The sequence below is a fragment of the Anser brachyrhynchus genome (assembly GCF_964034855.1).
Source record: "Anser brachyrhynchus genome assembly, chromosome: 38".
Taxonomy (NCBI): domain Eukaryota; kingdom Metazoa; phylum Chordata; class Aves; order Anseriformes; family Anatidae; genus Anser; species Anser brachyrhynchus.
In genome coordinates, this window is record NC_137731.1 from 137,657 (window position 1) to 156,037 (window position 18,381).

Sequence of the window (18,381 nt, forward strand, 5' to 3'; positions counted from 1 at the left end):
CTTTTTGGGGTGGGTGGGAGTTGGGAAGAGCTCAACCGATGGAGGTTCTCCAATTTGGGGTGGGTGGGAGTTGGGAAGAGGCCAACCAATGACGGTTCTCTGTTTTGGGGTGGGCAGGACTTGAGAAGTTTCCCCCAGTTGATGTGGGAGCTGGGGAGAGCCCGGCCAATGGAGTTTCCCCAGTTCAGGGTGGGAGGGACTTGGGGTGAGCCCAACCAACGGCACTTCCCCAGTTTGAGGTGGGCGGGGCTTAGGAAGAGCCCACCCAATGGCGTTTCCCCAGTGCGGGGTGGGCGGGACGGATCGTGTGGCTGACGTGGCCCCATCCCCTCTGTGGTGTTGAGGGGCTGGGAGCCACGACCCCTCCCCAGATGCCACCAAGACGAGTCCCACCAGCTCGTCCCACCTCGGGCTCACAAGGGAAGTCCCCGTGGTGGCCAAACTGTGGAGGTCAGTGCCAAAAAAGTCCCCCAGCTGAGCCCCTGCATGGACCCAAAGCATCTCCAGATGCCTCCTCCACAAGGAAGGAGACCATTTTCCCTGCCAACAAGTTCCTCGGGGCCACGAACTCCCCCGGGGACCTGTGTGCATCATCTTGGGACACCCAGATTTGGGGAAAAAGGACAATGAAAAAATCTTGATGGCATGCAAAGATGGGGTGGGATGGAGGAACTTAGGAGGCAACATCACAGCCAAAACAAACCCGTGGCCACCAGCCTCAGAAGGACCCAGCAGACATTGGGTTGACCAACCATCATCGCTGGGTTGGGTAACCCTTGTTGGATTGGCCAACCCTCGTTGGGTTGGCCACGCATCGTTGGTTGGGTGACCCTCCCAGCCAATCGGATCGGCCAACTGCCTTAGGTTTGCCAACCAGCTTGGCTGCTGATAGACTCTTGTTGGGTTGGCCAACCATCACTGGGGCCCTTGGGTGCCCCTCGTGGGATTGGGTGTCCCCTGCTGATGCTCCTTGTGTTGTTTGTTCCCACCGGGGATCTCCTATTGGATAGGAGATTGCTGGATGGCCAGACGTCAACGAATTGGGCAGCCATCATTGGTTAGTTTACCCTTGTTGGGTTGGCCAACTCCGTTTGGGTTGGAGGACTCATCCACCAGCATCCCATGTCCATGGGGCCATTGCAAGGCCAGGCCACATCTTCGTCCTTGTGAGATGATGGGAGAGCACGAGCATAGGAAACAGGACTCATCTTCAAATCAAATTAACATAAAATCGCAAATTTGGGGGATGGTGGGAGGGCTCTGACCTCAAAACAAAGCCATAAATGGAAACCGGACCCGCGGAGGACCCTGGAGGAGAGGCCAGGTCTGCGATTTGTCTTGAGGGGACAGGTCGAAAGGACGAAATTTCCCACCAAACATCGCAACGCTTTAATTTCTGGTTCCTTCCCATCCACCCTCTCACTGGCTTCACCAGGTGACACCCTGGCTGCACCCACAACCTTGCCACAGCCTCCGTTGTCCCCGCGACCTGCCCCGGCGAGCAGCAGCAGCCTGGATGTGGCCCTCCGACCTCCCTCGGGCGCTCGGAGGTTGCTGGAGTGTCACTGGTTGTCCTTCATGGTTTTCTGGATCCACTGGGCGTATCTGCAGACCTTGGTGTAGACACCAGGTCTCTTGGGCTGCCCGCATTTTTCCATGCCCCAGGACACGATACCTTGGAGGGTCCCGTTGCAAACCAGAGGTCCCCCAGAGTCACCCTACGGAAAGAGGTGCTGTGAGCCAGCCGTCACCCAACGCTTCTTGGGTTGGCCAACTCCTCGTGGCTTGGCCCACCACTCTCAGGCCTCATCCTGTTGGATGACCTCTCATGGTTGGCCAACCATCGTTGGGTTGGCCAACCATTGTTGGGTTGACCAGACATCACCGGTTTGGCCTCCAACTGATTTGACCAGCCTTTATTGGGCTGATAAACCATTGGTTCAACCAACCCGTGACATCAGGCTGTCTAATTAGCCAGTTGTTCCACCACCTTTGCACCAGGACGCAATGCTTGGAAGATTCTTTAACGGTCACTGGTCAGCCAACCACCACGGTTGCTTGTCCAAATCTCTTTGGGTTGGCCAACCATCATTGAGTTGGCCAATTATACTTTGGCTAATTACACTTTCTTTGGCTAATAACAATTTCTTTGGCTAATAACTCTTTCTTTGGCTAATAATGCTCGCTTTGGCTAATGACACTTGCTTTGGCCAATTACACTTGATTTGGCCAATTACACTCATTTTGGCCAATTACACTTGTTTTGGCCAATTACACTTGTTTTGTCCAATTATGCTTGATTTGGCCAATTACACTTGTTTTGGCCAATTACACTTGTTTTGTCCAGTTATGCTTGATTTGCCCAATTACACTTGTCTAACTCATGTTGGCCAACCCTCGTTGGGTTCATGAGCCACCGGGAAGACCACCGACCCCATGGTGATGACCGGGGGACGTGTCCCCTTGGTCCGCCTTGCGGACAGCCCCCCGGTGGCAGCGGTGGAAGGAGGACATCATGGCCGTACCTGGCAGGAATCCCTACCGCCTTGGAGGCTCCCGGCGCATATCATGTTCTCGGTGATGGAGCCGGGGTATAACCGCTTGCACTCAGCCGTCGAGAAGATGGTGACGGTGACGCACTGCAAGACGTCCGGGTAAGAGACTGAGATGGGAAACGGAGGGGAGGGGAGAAAGAAACCAGAGCAATCGACCCGGGAACCAGCAGAAATTTGCCCCCCCGAACTCCCAGCGCCGACTCCCCCGCCTTGGGGAAGAGGGCGTTGGGTCTCCCCCGGGGTCTCACACGAAGGTGGCTTCTCCTGACTGTTTCGGGGTGGAAAATGTGCTGTTTGGGGATGTTTCCACACTTCTGGCTGGAAAGACACCCATGGAGACACATCCCATCATGGGCGAAACCTCCCTCGGGCGGGCATTTCCAGAGGGGAATGCCAAAAATAAGGAATTTCTGCCCCAAAAAGGTCTGATTTGAAACCAAACACGCAGAGGTTGGGGAACCAGGACTCGCCCAGTCCAACCCGTTTTTGCGCCATGATTTTGTGTCTTCTATTAAACTGCCTTAGTTTTACATTTTCCTTTCGTTTCCTCTAATTTAATTTTAGGGTGTTTCTCTGTTGTTTCACTCTATCTTCTTCCATCTGCTTTTTCTTTTTCTTTCTTTCTTTCTTTCTTTCTTTCTTTCTTTCTTTCTTTCTTTCTTTCTTTCTTTCTTTCTTTCTTTCTTTCTTTCTTTCTTTCTTTCTTTCTTTCTTTCTTTCTCTTTCTTTCTTTCTTTCTTTCTTTCTTTCTTTCTTTCTTTTCTTTCTTTCTTTCTTTCTTTCTTTCTTTCTTTCTTTCTTTCTTTCTTTCTTTCTTTCTTTCTTTCTTTCTTTCTTTCTCTTTCTTTCTTTCTCTTTCTTTCTTTCTTTCTTTCTTTCTTTCTTTCTTTCTTTCTTTCTTTCTCTTTCTTTCTTTCTTTCTTTCTTTCTTTCTTTCTTTCTTTCTTTCTTTCTTTCTTTCTTTCTTTCTTTCTTTTTCTTTCTTTCTTCTTTCTATAAAAAAAAAATCTGTTTTAATTTTACTCTGTTCCCTTCTATTCTACCTAACTCATTTCCCTTCATTTAATTTAATTGACTTTATTTTAACTTTTCTCCCCTTCCTTCGCCTTACTTCTTTTTGTCACTTGATCATATTTGGTCCTGTTTACTTCTCATTTCACCCACTATTCGATTTACAGGGTTTTAGATGCTTTTAGTCTATTCGCTCTGGTTTCTTTTCATTGTAATTTTTTGAGTTTTTGGTAGAAGTTAACCTGATTTCACTTTATTTCCTTCCTGTTCCTCCTCTGCTGCCCTGTTTTGTTCCTATTTTTTTTAGGAGAGGACCCAGGTGTCCAGGGGATGACCCAGGTGTCCAGGAGAGGACCTGGGTGTCCAGGAGGGGACCCAGGCATCCAGGAGGGGCCGTCAGCACTGGGTACCTTCTGGGGAGGTGGTGGCCCCCCAGCCCGAAGTGGTGCAGCTGGTGCCAGGCACTGGGGGGCAGGAGGCCACAGGGACAGGCTGGATCCTCTCGGTGAGTGTGACGGGTGTCAGGAGCTTGATCAGCATGATGTCGTTGTCCTTGGTGCTGGGGTTGTAGTTGGGGTGAGGCACCAGCTTCTGCACCAGCCTCCGCTCCTCGCCCCATTCTCGCGTGAAGAGGTTGTGCTTGCCCAAGCGGATGGTGGTGATCCTGCAGCACCCAAGGGACACACGTGGGATGGATGGCGAGGTGGCCAGGACACGGGGAACGCGGCCACTTGTAGGGGTCTTGGAGACCACGGTGTGGCCACGGCTCTTGTGGGAAGAAGCATGATGGGATGTGTAACATGGGGACTGCAGCACGGCTACGGCATGTGCAGGTCATGGCATGCATGGAACATGACGTGGCCCATGAAGATGGAGATCGTATTGCAGTCATGGCACACATTGGCCATGGCATGGTCAACGCATGTAGGACAAGATGTGGTCCATAAACATGGAGACCATGGTGCAACCATGGCATGCGTTGGTCATGGCGTGGCCAAGACACTTGTGGGACATGATGTGGTCCATGAACATGGAGACCATGGTGCAACCATGGCATGCATTGGTCGCGTCATGGCATGGCCAAGACACTTGTGGGACATGATGTGGTCCATGAAAATGGAAACCATGGTGCAACCACGGCACATGTTGGTCATGGCATGGCCAAAACATGTGGGACAAGATGTGGTCCATGAACATGGACACCTTGGTGCAACCATGGCATGCGTTGGTCACGGCATGGCCAGGACCCATGTAGACCACATCATGGCCACGCCAACACGTGGGACCACAGGACCCTGACACAGCACACACACATGGGCCATGGCGACCACGCCACTCTCATGACCCAGGGGACACGGCACACGCGTGACATGCGTTACACGCACGACGGTGCCCTTACCCTGGCGTGGTGCAATGGGCCGCCGTCACCACCCACTGCCGGGCCACCAGGACGCCGCCGCAGTAGAGCTTGTACATGTCGAGGATGGCCACTTGCCACGGCTGTGAGTGGGGCTCGCAGTCCATGCCGCCCACCACGCGCGTGTCACCTGCCACCGAGGACACTGCAAGGCATGATGGGGGCGAGAAGGTGTGTGTCAGCACCTCCACACGCGTGTGCAACACTGGTCAGACCCTTCACCCTTGAACTCACCCATGGACGCCACCAAGACCAAGGCTCCCAACAGCTTCACTCGGTCCCATGGCCGGGGGGCCACCATGGCTTGTACCTCCATCAATGTGGCCACTGCGGGGACAGAAGCGTTGGGACCACGGTGGTGGTTTTGTGGGGCTATGCATTTTGAGGGTGGCGCTGAAGTGTCTCTGTACCATTTTGAGGGGTCTTATGGCAGCCCTACACATTTCTTGGGGGTTTATAGTAGCTCCAAACTATTTTGTGGGGCATTAGCTCAGTCCTACACATTTCCTGGGGAGGTTCTGGTAGCTCCAAGGCATTTTTGGGGTCATTATGATAGCCCTTCATATTTCTTGGGGGATTTATGGTAGCTCCAAGCCATTCTGGAGGCATTATGGCAGCCCTACACATTTCTTGGGAGGGTTATTGTATCTCCAAGACATTTTGGGGGTCACTATGGTAGCCCTGAACATTTCATGGGGGCTTTATGGTAGCTTCAAGCCATTCTAGGGGACATTATGGCAGCCCTACACATTTCTTGGCAGGATTATGTTAGCTTCAAGACATTCTGAGGGGCATTATGGCAGCCCTACACATTTCTTGGGAGGGTTATGGTAGCTCCAAGACATTTTGGGGGGCATTATGGCAGCCCTGCACATTTCTTGAGGGGTTTATGGTAGCTCTGCACCATTTTGGGAGGCACTATGGTAGCTCTACACATTTCTTGAGGAGTGTATGGTAGCTCTGAACCATTCTGGGGGGACATTATAGCAGCTCTACACGTTTCTGGGGAGGGTTATGGTAGCTCCAAGACATTTTGGGGGTCATTATGGTAGCCCTGCACATTTCTTGACGGGTTTCTGGTAGCTCCAAACCATTTTGCGGATTATGGCACTATGGTGGGGGGTCTCCACGGTCCCCTCTGCCCAGTGCTGGGAGCTGCACGATTCGCCCCGTCATCGTGCTTTTGCAATGGCAACATCATTATGCCAAGTGCCACGGCAGCAATCAACACAGTCATTGTTAATGAGGCCCGTAATTATGGGCCCCACCAACTCCTCCGCCTCCCCCTCCTTGTCTCGGGGCGGTTGACCTTCCAGCACCCCACACTGCCCTCGGATGCCTCCCTCGGGCTGTGGCAGCGGGTTGGGGCCCCCCTCCCGTAGTTTTGGGGCATGGCTCTTCAAGGCCGTGGGGTGAAGGCACCCTTGGGCGTGGGTCATTGCTCCCCAAGGATGTGGGTCATGGTCCCCATGGCTGTGGGTCAAGGCTCCCCGTGGTTTTGGCTCATGGGCTTCTTTAGGTTGGAGACACCCAATTTAGGGGGCATGGTTCTCCATGGCCATGGGTTACTGTCCCATGTAGGTTTGGGTCCGTGCTCCCCATGGCCATGGGTCATGGTCCCCTAGGGATGCGGGTCATGGTTCTCCACGGCTATGGGTCGCTGTTCCCTGTGGATTTGGGTCCATGCTCCCCATGGCCATGGGTCGTGGTCCCCCATGGCTTTGGGTCATGGTCCCCCGTGGTTGTGGGTCATGGTCCCCCATGGCCATTGATTGGAGGCATCCATAACCGTGGGTCATTGCTCCCCAAGAAGAGGCATTGTGGGCCCCACAGAGGTGGATCAAGGCACCCTACGACTGTGGGTCACGGTTCCCACGGCCGTGGGTTGGAGCCACCCATGGGTGTGGGGCACCACTCCCTGCGGATGCGTGGTGGGCCCCATGGACGTGGGGCCAGGGAAGGGAGGCTGAGGATGGAGGGAGGCTGAGGATGGAGGGATGGCGAGAGGAGGGATGGAGACAGGGACGGAGGTGGCGTGGGGAGGGAGGGATGGAGGGAGAACGGGAAGGAAACGTGGAGGAACGAGGATGGAGAAGGAGAGATGGAGACCAGAGGTGGAGCAAACATGGAGAAGGAAGGAGGGAAGGAGGGAAGGAAAGAAGGAAGGAGGGAACGAGGGGAGAAAGGAAGGACAGAAGGAAGGAAGGAAGGAAAAGGAAGGAAGAAAAAGGAAGGAAAAGGAAGGAAAAGAAAGGAAAAGGAAGGAAAAGGAAGGAAGAAAGACAAATCAACCGTTCTGCATCATTTGTGACAATGAAGATCGGGGATGGAGGCAAGGAGAGATGGACGGAGGTTGTGGACTCAGGGATAAAGCAACCATGGAGAAGGAATCACAGAATGGTTTGGGTTGGAAGGGACCTCAAAGCCTTTCTAGTTCCACCCCCACTGCCATGGACAGGGCCACCTCCCACCAGGCCAGGTTGCCCAAAGCCCCATCCAACGTGGCCTTGAGCACCTCCAGGGATGGGGCAACCCCAGCTCCTCTGGGCAACCTGTTCTGGTGCCTCCCCACCCTCATCATGGAAAACTTCCGCAAGGAAGGATGGGTGGAGATCGGGCAAGGAGGGGTGGAAATTGGGGATGGAGCAAGCAAGGAGGGGTGGACGGAGGTCGGGGATGGAGCAAGGAAGGAGGGGTGGATGGAGGAAGAAAGGAGGGGTGGTCGGAGGTTGGGGATGGAGCAAGGAAGGAAGGGGGGATGGAGGCTAGGGATGGAGGAAGAAAGGAGGGGTGGATGGAGGTCGGGGATGGAGCAAGGAAGAAAGAATAGATGGAGGTTGGGGGATGGAGGAAGAAAGGAGGAGTGGATGGAGGTTGGGGATGGAGAAAGCAAGGAGACGTGGATGGAGGCTAGAAATGGAGCTTCCTTCTCCAAGGAAGGATGTAGAGGCTGGGGATGGGACAAACAAGAAGGATGGATGAGTGGAGGCTGGGGATGGAGCAAGAAGGAGGGAAGAACTAAGGCTGAGGACGGAGCGAACAAGGAAGCGGGGATGGAGGCTGGGGATGGAGCAAGAAGGAGGAGTGGATGGAGGCTGGAGATGGAACAATAGGGAGGAATGGATGGAGGCTGGGGACGGAATGAACAAGGAAGGATGGACGGAGGCTGGGGATGGAGCATGAAGTAAGGATGGACAGGGAGCAGGGCCTCAGGTGGAGAGCATGACCACAGACCGCGGCCTCCCTTTGGAGCCTCCCCCACCACCCCCCGCCCTCCACCGCCACCCCACCAAACCTCTCCGCAGGTCCCCGCTGTGCCCCGCGGGGGCCGGGGAGGCCTCCCCGCTCCTGAGGCTCGCGTGTCCTCCCCTCTGCGCCGGGAAGAAGCGTTCCGACCAGCCCTGACGTGTCTCCTTCTCCTCCTCCTCCTCCTTCTCCTCCTCCTCCTCTTCCTCCTCCGACGCCGCCGCTCCGCGCCCGTCCCACCCACGTGAGCACCGCCGGTTTTATAACGGCGTCAGGGCCCGGCTCGTCCCGCCCCAAGGCCGAGCGTGGAGGCCGCCTTCCCTAATCCTCCCCTAATCCTTCGGCACCACCTCGCCCGGCCTCCCTCGTGCTCTCTCCGGGGCGGCGCTTGCTGATTGGTCAGCCGGAGCTCTCCGATTGGCTGGTTGGAACCTGTTGGTTGGATGGAAGGAGCTTGCTGATTGGCTCCCCGCCCGGTTGAGGTGATAGGGAAGAGCTGATTGGAAGGCTGTGCCATGGGAACGACAGCGTGGCAGGTGCTGGTAGTTCTGGGGAACGGCGCGTGCTGATTGGCCGGCTGGCTCTGGAGGCAAGATGCTGATTGACCAACAGGCTGTGGGAACAAATGACAGATGATTGGATGGCTGTGTTGGAGGCAAACTCATGGCATTGGCTGGTGACTTTGGAAATGGGTGCATGCTGATTGGCCAGCTGGCTTTGAGATGGGGGCATGCTCATTGGCTGATGGCCGTAGAGGCCAGCATGTGCTGATTGGCCAGCTGCCTTGTCCAGCCGGCTGCCTTGTCCAGCCAGCAAGCCCTGTTGGCCAATCATCTTGAGAGACCGGCATGTGCTGATTGGCCAGTTGGCTTTGTAGACCAACACGTGCTGACTGGCCAGTTGGCTTTGTAGATCAGCACAAGCTGATTGGCCAGCTGGCTTTGCAGACCAATGCATGCTGATTGGCCCGTTGGCTTTGTAGACCAACGCATGCTGATTGGCCGGTTGGCTTTGTAGACCGATACTTTCTGATTGGCCAGCTGGCTTTGTAGACCAACCTGTGCTGGTTAGCCAATCAGGTTGGCTGGCTGGTCTTGAAGACCAGAGCAGAAGAAGACCGAAGCTGGAGGTTCCCCAGCTCCTTCGTCACGTGCGCCCCTAGGGGGAGCTGTCACCCCACACCGTTTGCACACGCACAGGGGGCGGGGCTTCCAGCCGGGGGGCTTGGTCACGAGTTCGGAGGGGCGGGGCTTGCCCACCCCGGGGTGTAAATCTGAAGCGGGGTGTAAGCGGTGTAAACAGGGCGGTGCAGCTTCTCGGGCGGCGCCGCGCGCAGCGGGCATGGCCAGACTGGTTCTCTCAGTGGGGGGAGGCCCTCGTTAGCGGCCTCCTCGTTAGCGAGTGCTTAATTGGCACCAATTAGGGCAGCCCACGCGCTGCCAGGAGGAGCAGCTTCCCTGCTTTGCTCCTGGTTGACGCGGCCAGTGCTAACCCTGGGTGGCCCGGTGGCAGTGGGTCCATGGGACACGTGGGCTGTGGCCTCCGGAGGAGGACACGCGTGGTGGTGGGGTGATGGTCACGGTCACCAGGTGGGACACGAAGTTGTGGGGCACCAGCTGTGAATTCTCCAGCTGCGTGCACGTTCTATAGGGCTGGACACGTGTGGCCTCCTCCTGTGGACATACGTGGCCTCCAGACATGGACACGTGTGTTCTCCAGATTTGGACACATGTCCTAAAGATGTGGACACGTGTGTCCTCCAGAACTGGACACGTGTGTCCTCTACACTATGAAATATGTCTTCCAGACCTGGACATGTGTGGCCACGGGTTGCTGACCAGCGCCAGACGTGTGGTTGCAGGTTGCCACCATAGCCACCCACATCAGACATGCGTGGTCATGAGTTGCCCACCATGGCTACCAGCACCAGATGTGTGGTTCCAGGTTGCCACTGTGGCCACCAGCACTAGATTTTTGGTTGTAGATTGCCCACCATGGCCACCAGCACCAGAAAGATGTGGTTCCAGGTTGCCACCACGGCCACCAGCAGCAGATGTATGGTTCCAGGTTGCCACTGTGGCCACCAGCACCAGAAAGTCATGATTCCAGGTTGCCACCATGGCAACCGGCACCAGAAAGATGTGGTTCTAGGTTGCCACCGTGGCCACCAGCACCAGATGTATGGTTGCAGATTGTCACTGTGGCAACCAGCACCAGAAAGATGTGGTTCCAGGTTGACCACCCCCAAACACCCATGGCCATGAGTTGCCCACCTACCTCCGGAGACCCCATGCTCATGGTGGCCATGTTCTCCCACTCTTCTCCCCCTCCCCACATCCACATGATGGCACAGGGTGGCCAGGTTCTAGAGGATTTTATTCCAGGAGCTCCTCCCCAGGATGAGAGAAGCGAGGAGCAGACCCAGAAGCGCGCGGTGGGTTCTCAAGCGTGGCTCTTCCTCCTGATGGTGTCGTGGATCCAGGCGGTGAACTCGCAGACGCGGGTGTAGACGCCGGGCTTGCCCCGCCGCCCGCACACTTGCATGCCCCACGAGACGATGCCCTGCAGCTCGTCCTTGCACACCAGTGGCCCACCCGAGTCACCCTGGAGGACAGAGGCACCCAGTGAGATGGTCCCCACCATCTCACCAGAGCCTAACTGGACAGTTGTGGTGGCCAACACAATGGGATGGTCACACTGGGAGCCCAGCTGGATGGTTGTGATGGCCAACACAACGAGATAATCATCTTGGGAGCCCAATTGGATGGTTGTGGTGGCCAACCCAATGGGATGGTCACGCTGGGAGCCCAGCAGGATGTTTGTGGTGGCCATCCCAGTTAGATTGTAATTCTGGGAGCCCAACTGGGTGGTTGTGGTGGCCAACCCACCCACACGTCGTCCCCCTGTGTCCCCAACCCTGCTCCATGGGGACCCCATGGTCCTCCTGGTGGTGCCTGCTGCTGGGTGGAGACCACCATTGCCCTGTGGGGTTGGGTGTTGGGGTCCCTATGGGGTCCAGGGGTAGTACCCAGGGGGGCTGTACATTGTCTGGGGATCCCTATAGCATGCAGAGGATCCCTATAGAACCTAGGGGTCCCTATAGAACTCAAAAGGCTGAATGTTGCCTTGTTGCCTATAGCACCTAAAGGGTCCCTATAGCATGCAAGGGGTCCTTATAGCACACAGGGGTGGCTATACAGAGTTTGGGGGTCCCTATAGCACCCTTGGGTTCCCTTTAACGCCCTGGGGGGGTCCTATAGCATCAGGGAGATTCCCATAGCACGTGGGGGTCCTTTTAACACCCAGGAGGCTGTGCATTACCTGCGCGGTCCCTATAGCATCCATAGGGTCTACATAACACCCTGGAGGTCCCTATGGCACCCTGGCAGTCTCTATAGCTCCCAGGATGTCCCCATGGCGTGCAGGGGTCCCTATAGCTCCCAGGGACCTGTAGAGTGCCTGGGGGTCCCTAGAGCAGCCAGGGATCCATATGGTGCTCGTTGAGGGGTCCCTATAGCATTCCGGGGGTCTTTACAACACCCAAAGGTCCTAATAGCACCCAGGGGTTCTCTCTAGCACCCAAGGTGCTTGGTGTGATGCTTGGTGGGCCCTATAGCACCCAGGCATGTGTACGGTGCTTAGGGATGGGTCCCTATAGCACCCAGGGTGCCTACGGCACCCAGGTGGTCCCTATAGCAGCCAGGGATCCCCACGGTGCTTAGTGGGGGGCCCTGAAGCAGCTGAGATCCCCAGGGCTGATCTTCCACCAGAGATGGGGACCTCCACCACTGGTCCTCAGCTGGGTGTGATGTGCCCCCCAACCCCGGTTCCTCTCCATTGGTCCCTCCCCGGGGACAGGGCGGGTGAAGGCACCCACCCATGGGTGCAGCGCCCCACGGCCATCCCACTGCCACCAGACCCACCTGGCAGGAGTCGGTGCCCCCCGAGCTGAGCCCGGCGCAGATCATGTTCCTGGTGATGCCCTTGGGGTAGAGCTTGCTGCACTCCTCGTTGGAGATGGTGTAGACCACACCGCACTGGAGGATGTCGGGGAAGTAGCCTGGGGATGGTGGGACATGGTGAGGGGTCCCAGGTCACCCTTCACCCCATGGGAAGGGTCCCCAGAGGGCTCCGATGCAATGGGACCGTCTCCCTTCTAAGGTGACGTGGCCCCACCATGGGAGACGCGGCCCAAGGTCAGGGCTGAGCAGCCACGGCGGAGGTGATTTGATGTCTCCTGTGGTCATGGTGTGGAGAACGGAGACCTCCAATGGACCCAGGAAGCCCCGCCCAGAGAGAGGTGTCCCCAAGGTGTTGAGATGTCCCCAAGATGCCAAGATATCCCCAACATGTCCCCAAGCTGTTCTCAAGACATTGAGATGTCCCCAAGAAGCAAAGGTGTCCCCAAGACACCCAAATATTCCCAAGACACCAAGATGTCCCCAAGCTGTCCCCAAAAAATTGAGATGTCCCCAAGATGCCTAGATGTCCCCAAAACACCCAGATGTTCCCAAGACACCAAGACGTTCCCGAGACACCAAGCTGTCCTCAAGACACCAAGATGTCCCCAAGCTGTCCCCTAGACATTGAGACGTCCCCAAGACATTGAGATGTCCCCAAGACACCCAAATATTCCCAAGACACCAGGATGTCCTCAAGACATTGCGACATCCCCAAGAGGCCAAGATGTCCCCAAGAGGGCAAGATGTCCCCAAGCTGTCCTCAAGACATTGAGATGTCCCCACGAATCCAAGATGTCCCCAAGACACCAAGCTATCCTCAAGACACCAAGAAGTCCCCAAACCGTCCCCAAAACAACCTGCCCAGATGCCCCCAAGACACTGAGACGTCCCCAAGACGCCCAGCTGTCTCCCCAGGTCCCTCGGGACCCCACCACACGTCGCGAGGAGATGTTTCCACCGACCTTCAGGGCTGCTGGTGCTGCCCCAGCCCGACACGATGCACTCGGTGTTGGGCGGCGGGCATCTCCTGGGGAGGGCCACAGGCTGGACGTGGTCGGTGAAGCGCACGGGCTTCTGGAGCTTCAGCAGCATGATGTCGTTGTCGTGGGTGGTGGGGTTGTAGCCGGGGTGGACGAAGGCCTGGGCCGAGTTGATGCACTGCTCTGTCCCCTCCTTGGTCTTCAGGCTGTGGTCGCCCATGCGGATGGGGATGGACCTGGGCATGGAGGTGGAGAAAAGGGACCGCGGTGAGGCTCGGTGGTGGCCGGGGCAGAGGCCAGGGTGAGGGGAGGCCCACGCCGGGGAGGCTGGGAGGAGCGGGGCGGTGACGAAGCTTCCCGGCCTCCGCGGAAGTAGGGCAAAAGGCTTCCCCTCCTATCATTAGGATCTCGAACCAGATGGGGAAACCGAGGCCAGGAGACAAAAGCGGCCCAGCATGTCCCAGCAAGGGACGTGAGGTCCTCCCCAGCCCGTGCCAAGCTGGGCATGGTGGTGAAGAACCAGCTCCAGCCTCTACACCTTGAAGGCCCAAGTGTCCTCACCCCTTCTCCAGGCCCCACCACATTCAACTAAATGCTAAATTTCGTGTTTTCTTCCTCGTTTTTCCTGCAGCTCCTCCCTGCTCTACGCCCTGTGCGTCAGGACTCAGTGGGGAGAAGCTTGGACCACCCAAAAATAAACGGAGGGAAGTCCAAAGGTGTCCCTCAAGGAGATGGCTCAGACCCTGTCATGCAGGGAGGATGGGTCCCGTGGTCCTCCCATGCCCGGGCCAGTCACACCAGTACCACCAGCTCCCCAGACTGGTCTGCCCCCTTCACTCAACGCATTCTAGTCCAGTTCAGAGAGCTGGTGGGAATGGGGAGAGGAGGAGACCTCTCTTCAGGCTGCTCCACATCACCCGTCACCAAATCTGGGGCCACCAAATCTGGGGCCACCATATTTGGGGTCACCAAATTTGGGGTCACCAAATTTGGGGTTAGTTCAGGTCCTTCTTGGCCAACTCCACCGTATCAATGGCTTCTGCGTGGATGGGTTGAGGGGGTCGCATCCTGCTTCTCCCCTCAACCCCACGTGGAGAAGGGGGTGGAGAAGCTCCTCTCCATAATGTCTTCAAGAAGCACCTCACATGGCCACCCCCCAGCGGCCTCGAAGCCCCTTTTGGGCGTGTGGACAAGACCGAGACGTCCATGGGTGAGTGGGGACCGAGGGGGGTGATGCGGTGGTTTTGGGAAATTTGAAATTTTGGAGAATTTGGACATGGGGAAGGACCTGCAGGACCTTGAAGGTGGGGAGATGCTGGTTTTGTGGACAGCTTGGGTGTGTTCAGGGATGGTTCTGGTGGCCAACCCAACTGGATGGTCATGTTGGGAGCCCAATGGGATGGTTCTGGTGGCCAACCCAACGGGATGGTCATGTTGGGAGCCCAATGGGATGGTTGTGGTGGCCAACACAGTTAGATCCTAATTCTGGGAGCCCAACTGGACAGTTGTGTTGGCCAACTCGATGGGATGGTGATGTTAGGAGCCCAATTGGATGGTTGTGGTGGCCAACCCAACGGGATGGTCATATTGGGAGCCCAATGGGATGGTTGTGGTGGCCAACCCAATGGGATGGTCATACTGGGAGCCCAACTGGATGGTTGTGGTGGCCAACCCAATGGGATGGTCATACTGGGAGCCCAACTGGATGGTTGTGGTGGCCAACCCAATGGGATGGTCATGTTGGGAGCCCAACTGGATGGTTGTGGTGGCCAACACAGTTAGATCCTAATTCTGGGAGCCCAACTGGGTGGTTGTGGTGGCCAACACAATTAGATCCTAATTCTTGGAGCCCAACTGGACAGTTGTGTTGGCCAACTTGATGGGATGGTGATGTTAGGAGCCCAATTGGATGGTTGTGGTGGCCAACCCAACGGGATGGTCGTATTGGGAGCCCAATGGGATGGTTGTGGTGGCCAACCCAATGGGATGGTCATACTGGGAGCCCAACTGGATGGTTGTGGTGGCCAACACAGTTAGATCGTAATTCTTGGAGCCCAGCTGGACAGTTGTTGGCCAACCCAACGGGATGGTCGTAATGGGAAGCCAAGAGGTTCTTCCAGGCCATAGAGGTGACCTCCTCTCCGCCCAGCACTTGGCCACCCAGTCCCAAGTGACATCGTGGCTGCTGGGAAAGGTCCCCAGAAGGCTGCAGGGTGGGGAGGAGGACCTCAAGTAGACGACCCCCACGACTTCCACCCTTGATGTTCTCCACCTCCTCCACGTTGAGACCAATCCCCACCAGGACCTGGTGACCCTCTCCCAGACCTGCCCATCGGCCCAGCGGAGGGGAAGGGCCCTCACCCCACCAATCCCCACCCCAGCTGGGGCCACCCCACCTCTTGGTGTCGCAGTGGGCGGCCGTCAGCACCCAGAACTTGTCGATGAGGACCCCGCCGCAGTGGATGTTGTTCTGGGGGCCCAGCAGGACCGCCTGGTACGGGTGGTGCTTCTTCTGGCAGCTGTGGCCCCCCACGATCCGGTTCTCGTCTCCCGTGGCCGCTGTGGGAGGGGAACCGGGGTTCAGCCCTCCCAGTGCCTCCCAGTGCCTCCCAGTTCCTCCCAGTTCCTTCCTTCCCGGTTCCTTTCCGGTTCCTTCCCAGGTTCTTCCCAGTTCCTTCCCAGTTCCTCCCCATCTAAGGGTCCTCAGGGCCTCCCTGCATCATCTTCCTGCCCTCCCAGTTGCTCCCGTTCCCTCCCAGTTCTCCCAGTGACCTCTCACTTCCCACCTACTGCCTGCCAGTGTCTCTCAGGGCCATCCCAGTGCCTCCCAGTTCCTTCCCATTTCCTTCCCATTTCCTTCCTTCCCAGTTCCTCCCCATCTAAGGGTCCCCATCTAAGGGCCCCAGTGTCTCCCAGTTCCTTCCCAGTTCCTTCCCAGTTCCTTCCTTCCCAGTTCTTCCCCATTTAAGGGTCCTCAGGGCCTCCCTGCGTCACCTCTCTGCTCCCCCAGTTGTTCCCATTCCCTCCCAGTTCTCCCATTGACCTCTCACTTCGCATCTACTGCCTCCCAGTGCCATCCCAGTGCCTCCCAGTTCCTTCCCAGTTCCTTCCTTCCCAGTTCCTCCCTATCTAAGGGTCCTCAGGGCCTCCCCACGTCACCTTCCTGCCCTTCCAGTTGCTCCCGTTCCCTCCCAGTTCTCCCAGTGATCTCTCACTTCCCACCTACTACCTCCCAGTGTCTCCCAGTGCCCTCCCAGTGCCTCCCATTGCCCTCCCAGCACCTCCCAGTGCCCTCCCAGTGCCTCCCACTTCTTTCCCAATGCAGCCTCACTTCCTCTCCATTGTCCCCAGTGACTCCCAGTGCCTCTCACTGCCCGCCAGGTCTTCCCAGTAGCCTCTGGTTCCCACCCAGTACCTTCCAGTGACCCCAGTCTCCTCCGGCTCCCTCCCAGTAAACCCTTGCTGTCTCCTCAGTGGCTTCCAGTTGCCTCCCAGTGCTTCCCCCCCTTTTCTTCCCATGCCCCACCAGTGTGCTCCCAATGCCCCCAGTTCACCCCCAGTTCCTTCCCAGTGCAACCGGTTGCCAACCCAGTCCCTCCTACACCCCACCAGTGCTCCCAGTGCTCGCCATGCCCCCCAGCCCTTCTTCAGTGCCCCAGTATCCCCCAGTGCCCTCCATTTGCCTCCCAGTGCCTCCAGTTTCCCTCCCATCCATACCAGTACACTCCCACTGTCTCCCAGTGTCCCCATTTCACCCTCAGCTCCCTCCCAGTATCCCTCGGTGCCCTCTAGTGCCTCCCAGTGCTTCCTCTTTCCCTCCCACTCACACCAGTATGCTCCCAGTGTCCCCAGTTCACCTCCACCTCTTTCCCAGTACACCTCAGTGCCTCCAAGATCTCCTCATTCTGCCTCACTGCCACCAGTACACTCCCAGTGCCCCCCATTCCCTCTCACCCCCCTCCCAATGCCTTCCCAGTGACCCAGTGCCCTCCCAGGGCCTCCCAGGGCCTCCCAGTGCCCCCCAGCACTCCCAGTGCCCCCTAGTGCCCTCCCAGTGCACTGCAGCACCCACCAGTGCCCTCCTAGTTTCCCCCAGTCGCTTCCCAGCACCTCCCAGTCCCCCCAGTTCCCCTCAGTTGCCTCCCAGCCCCTTCCTGGTGCCCCCCAGTTCCCTTCCAGTTCCCCCCAGTGCCCCCCAGCACCATCCCAGTGCCCCCTGGTGCCTTCCCAGTGCACTGCAGCACACACAGCACCTTCCCAGTGGCCCCCCAGTTCACTCCCAGTGCACCCCAGCAGCTCCCAGTTCCCCCCAGTGCTCCCTATAGCATATTCCCAGTCCCCCCAGCACCATCTCAGTACCACCCAGTCCCCCTGTGCACCCTAGCGCCCTCCCAGTGCCCACCAGACCCCTCCAATGTCCTCCCACTCCCTTCCTACTCCCCTCCAATTCACTTCCAGTGCCTCCCAGTCCCTCCCAGTATGCCCCAGTTCCCTCCCAATTTCCTCCCAGTGCCCACCAGTTCCTTACCAATTCCCTCCCAATATCCTCAACCACTCCTGGTGCCCACCAGTTCCTTTTCTGTCCCTCCCAGTTCTCCCTAGTTCCCTCCCAGTGCCCACCAGTTACCTCCCAGTCCCTCCCAGCTCCCTCCCAGTGCCCTCCAGTTCCTCCCAGTGCCCCCCAGTTCCCCCCCAGTTCCCTCCCAGTGCCCCCCAGTTGCCCCCCAGTCCCTCCCAGTGCCCCCAGTTCCCTCCCAGTGCCCCCAGTTCCCTCCCAGTGCCCCCCAGTTGCCTCCCAGTCCCTCCCAGTGCCCCCAGTTCCCTCCCACTCCCTCCCAGTCCCCACCCAGTGCTCCCCAGTGCCCTCCCAGTGCCCCCCAGTCCCTCCCAGTCCCTCCCAGTCCCCTCACCAGCAGCCAGCAGCAGCAGGGGCAGGAGGCGCTCCATGGCAGCAGAGGACAGGGACCTGGAGGCTGCCGAGGCCGGGCCCGGCCCTTTAAATCCCCGGGGGGGGCCCCGCCCTGGCAGGTTGGGGCGGAGACAGTGGGGACACGCCCACTGCTCCCAGTGCTCCCAGTGCCCCCAGTGATACCAGTGATACCAGTGATACCAGTGATACCAGTGCCCAAATCCTAGTGTTTCCAGTGCTCCCAGTGTCCCAAGTGCCCCAGTGCTCCCAGTGACCCCAGTGACCCCAGTGCTCCCAGTGA

At 57.5% G+C, this 18,381-nt stretch overlaps 2 protein-coding genes across 2 annotated transcripts; both read right to left on the reverse strand.

The window, feature by feature from the left end:
* Positions 1 to 1,365: 1,365 nt before the first annotated feature.
* LOC308184598 (trypsin-like) lies at positions 1,366 to 8,468 on the reverse strand. Its single transcript, XM_080571801.1, has 6 exons — positions 8,279 to 8,468; positions 5,218 to 5,310; positions 4,966 to 5,128; positions 3,977 to 4,230; positions 2,526 to 2,662; positions 1,366 to 1,718 (listed from the first exon to the last, which is right to left on the reverse strand). Exons 2-6 carry the CDS (start codon positions 5,297 to 5,299, stop codon positions 1,563 to 1,565), a joined length of 792 nt encoding a protein of 263 aa, XP_080427927.1. The 5' UTR covers positions 5,300 to 5,310; positions 8,279 to 8,468; the 3' UTR covers positions 1,366 to 1,562.
* Positions 8,469 to 10,588: 2,120 nt separating this feature from the next.
* Positions 10,589 to 18,207, reverse strand: LOC308184599 (trypsin-like). The gene is made up of 5 exons (XM_080571802.1): positions 18,082 to 18,207; positions 15,568 to 15,730; positions 13,154 to 13,407; positions 12,153 to 12,289; positions 10,589 to 10,833 (listed from the first exon to the last, which is right to left on the reverse strand). The coding sequence occupies exons 1-5, from the start codon at positions 18,116 to 18,118 to the stop codon at positions 10,672 to 10,674; spliced, it is 753 nt and encodes a 250-aa protein (XP_080427928.1). The 5' UTR covers positions 18,119 to 18,207; the 3' UTR covers positions 10,589 to 10,671.
* Positions 18,208 to 18,381: the final 174 nt, after the last annotated feature.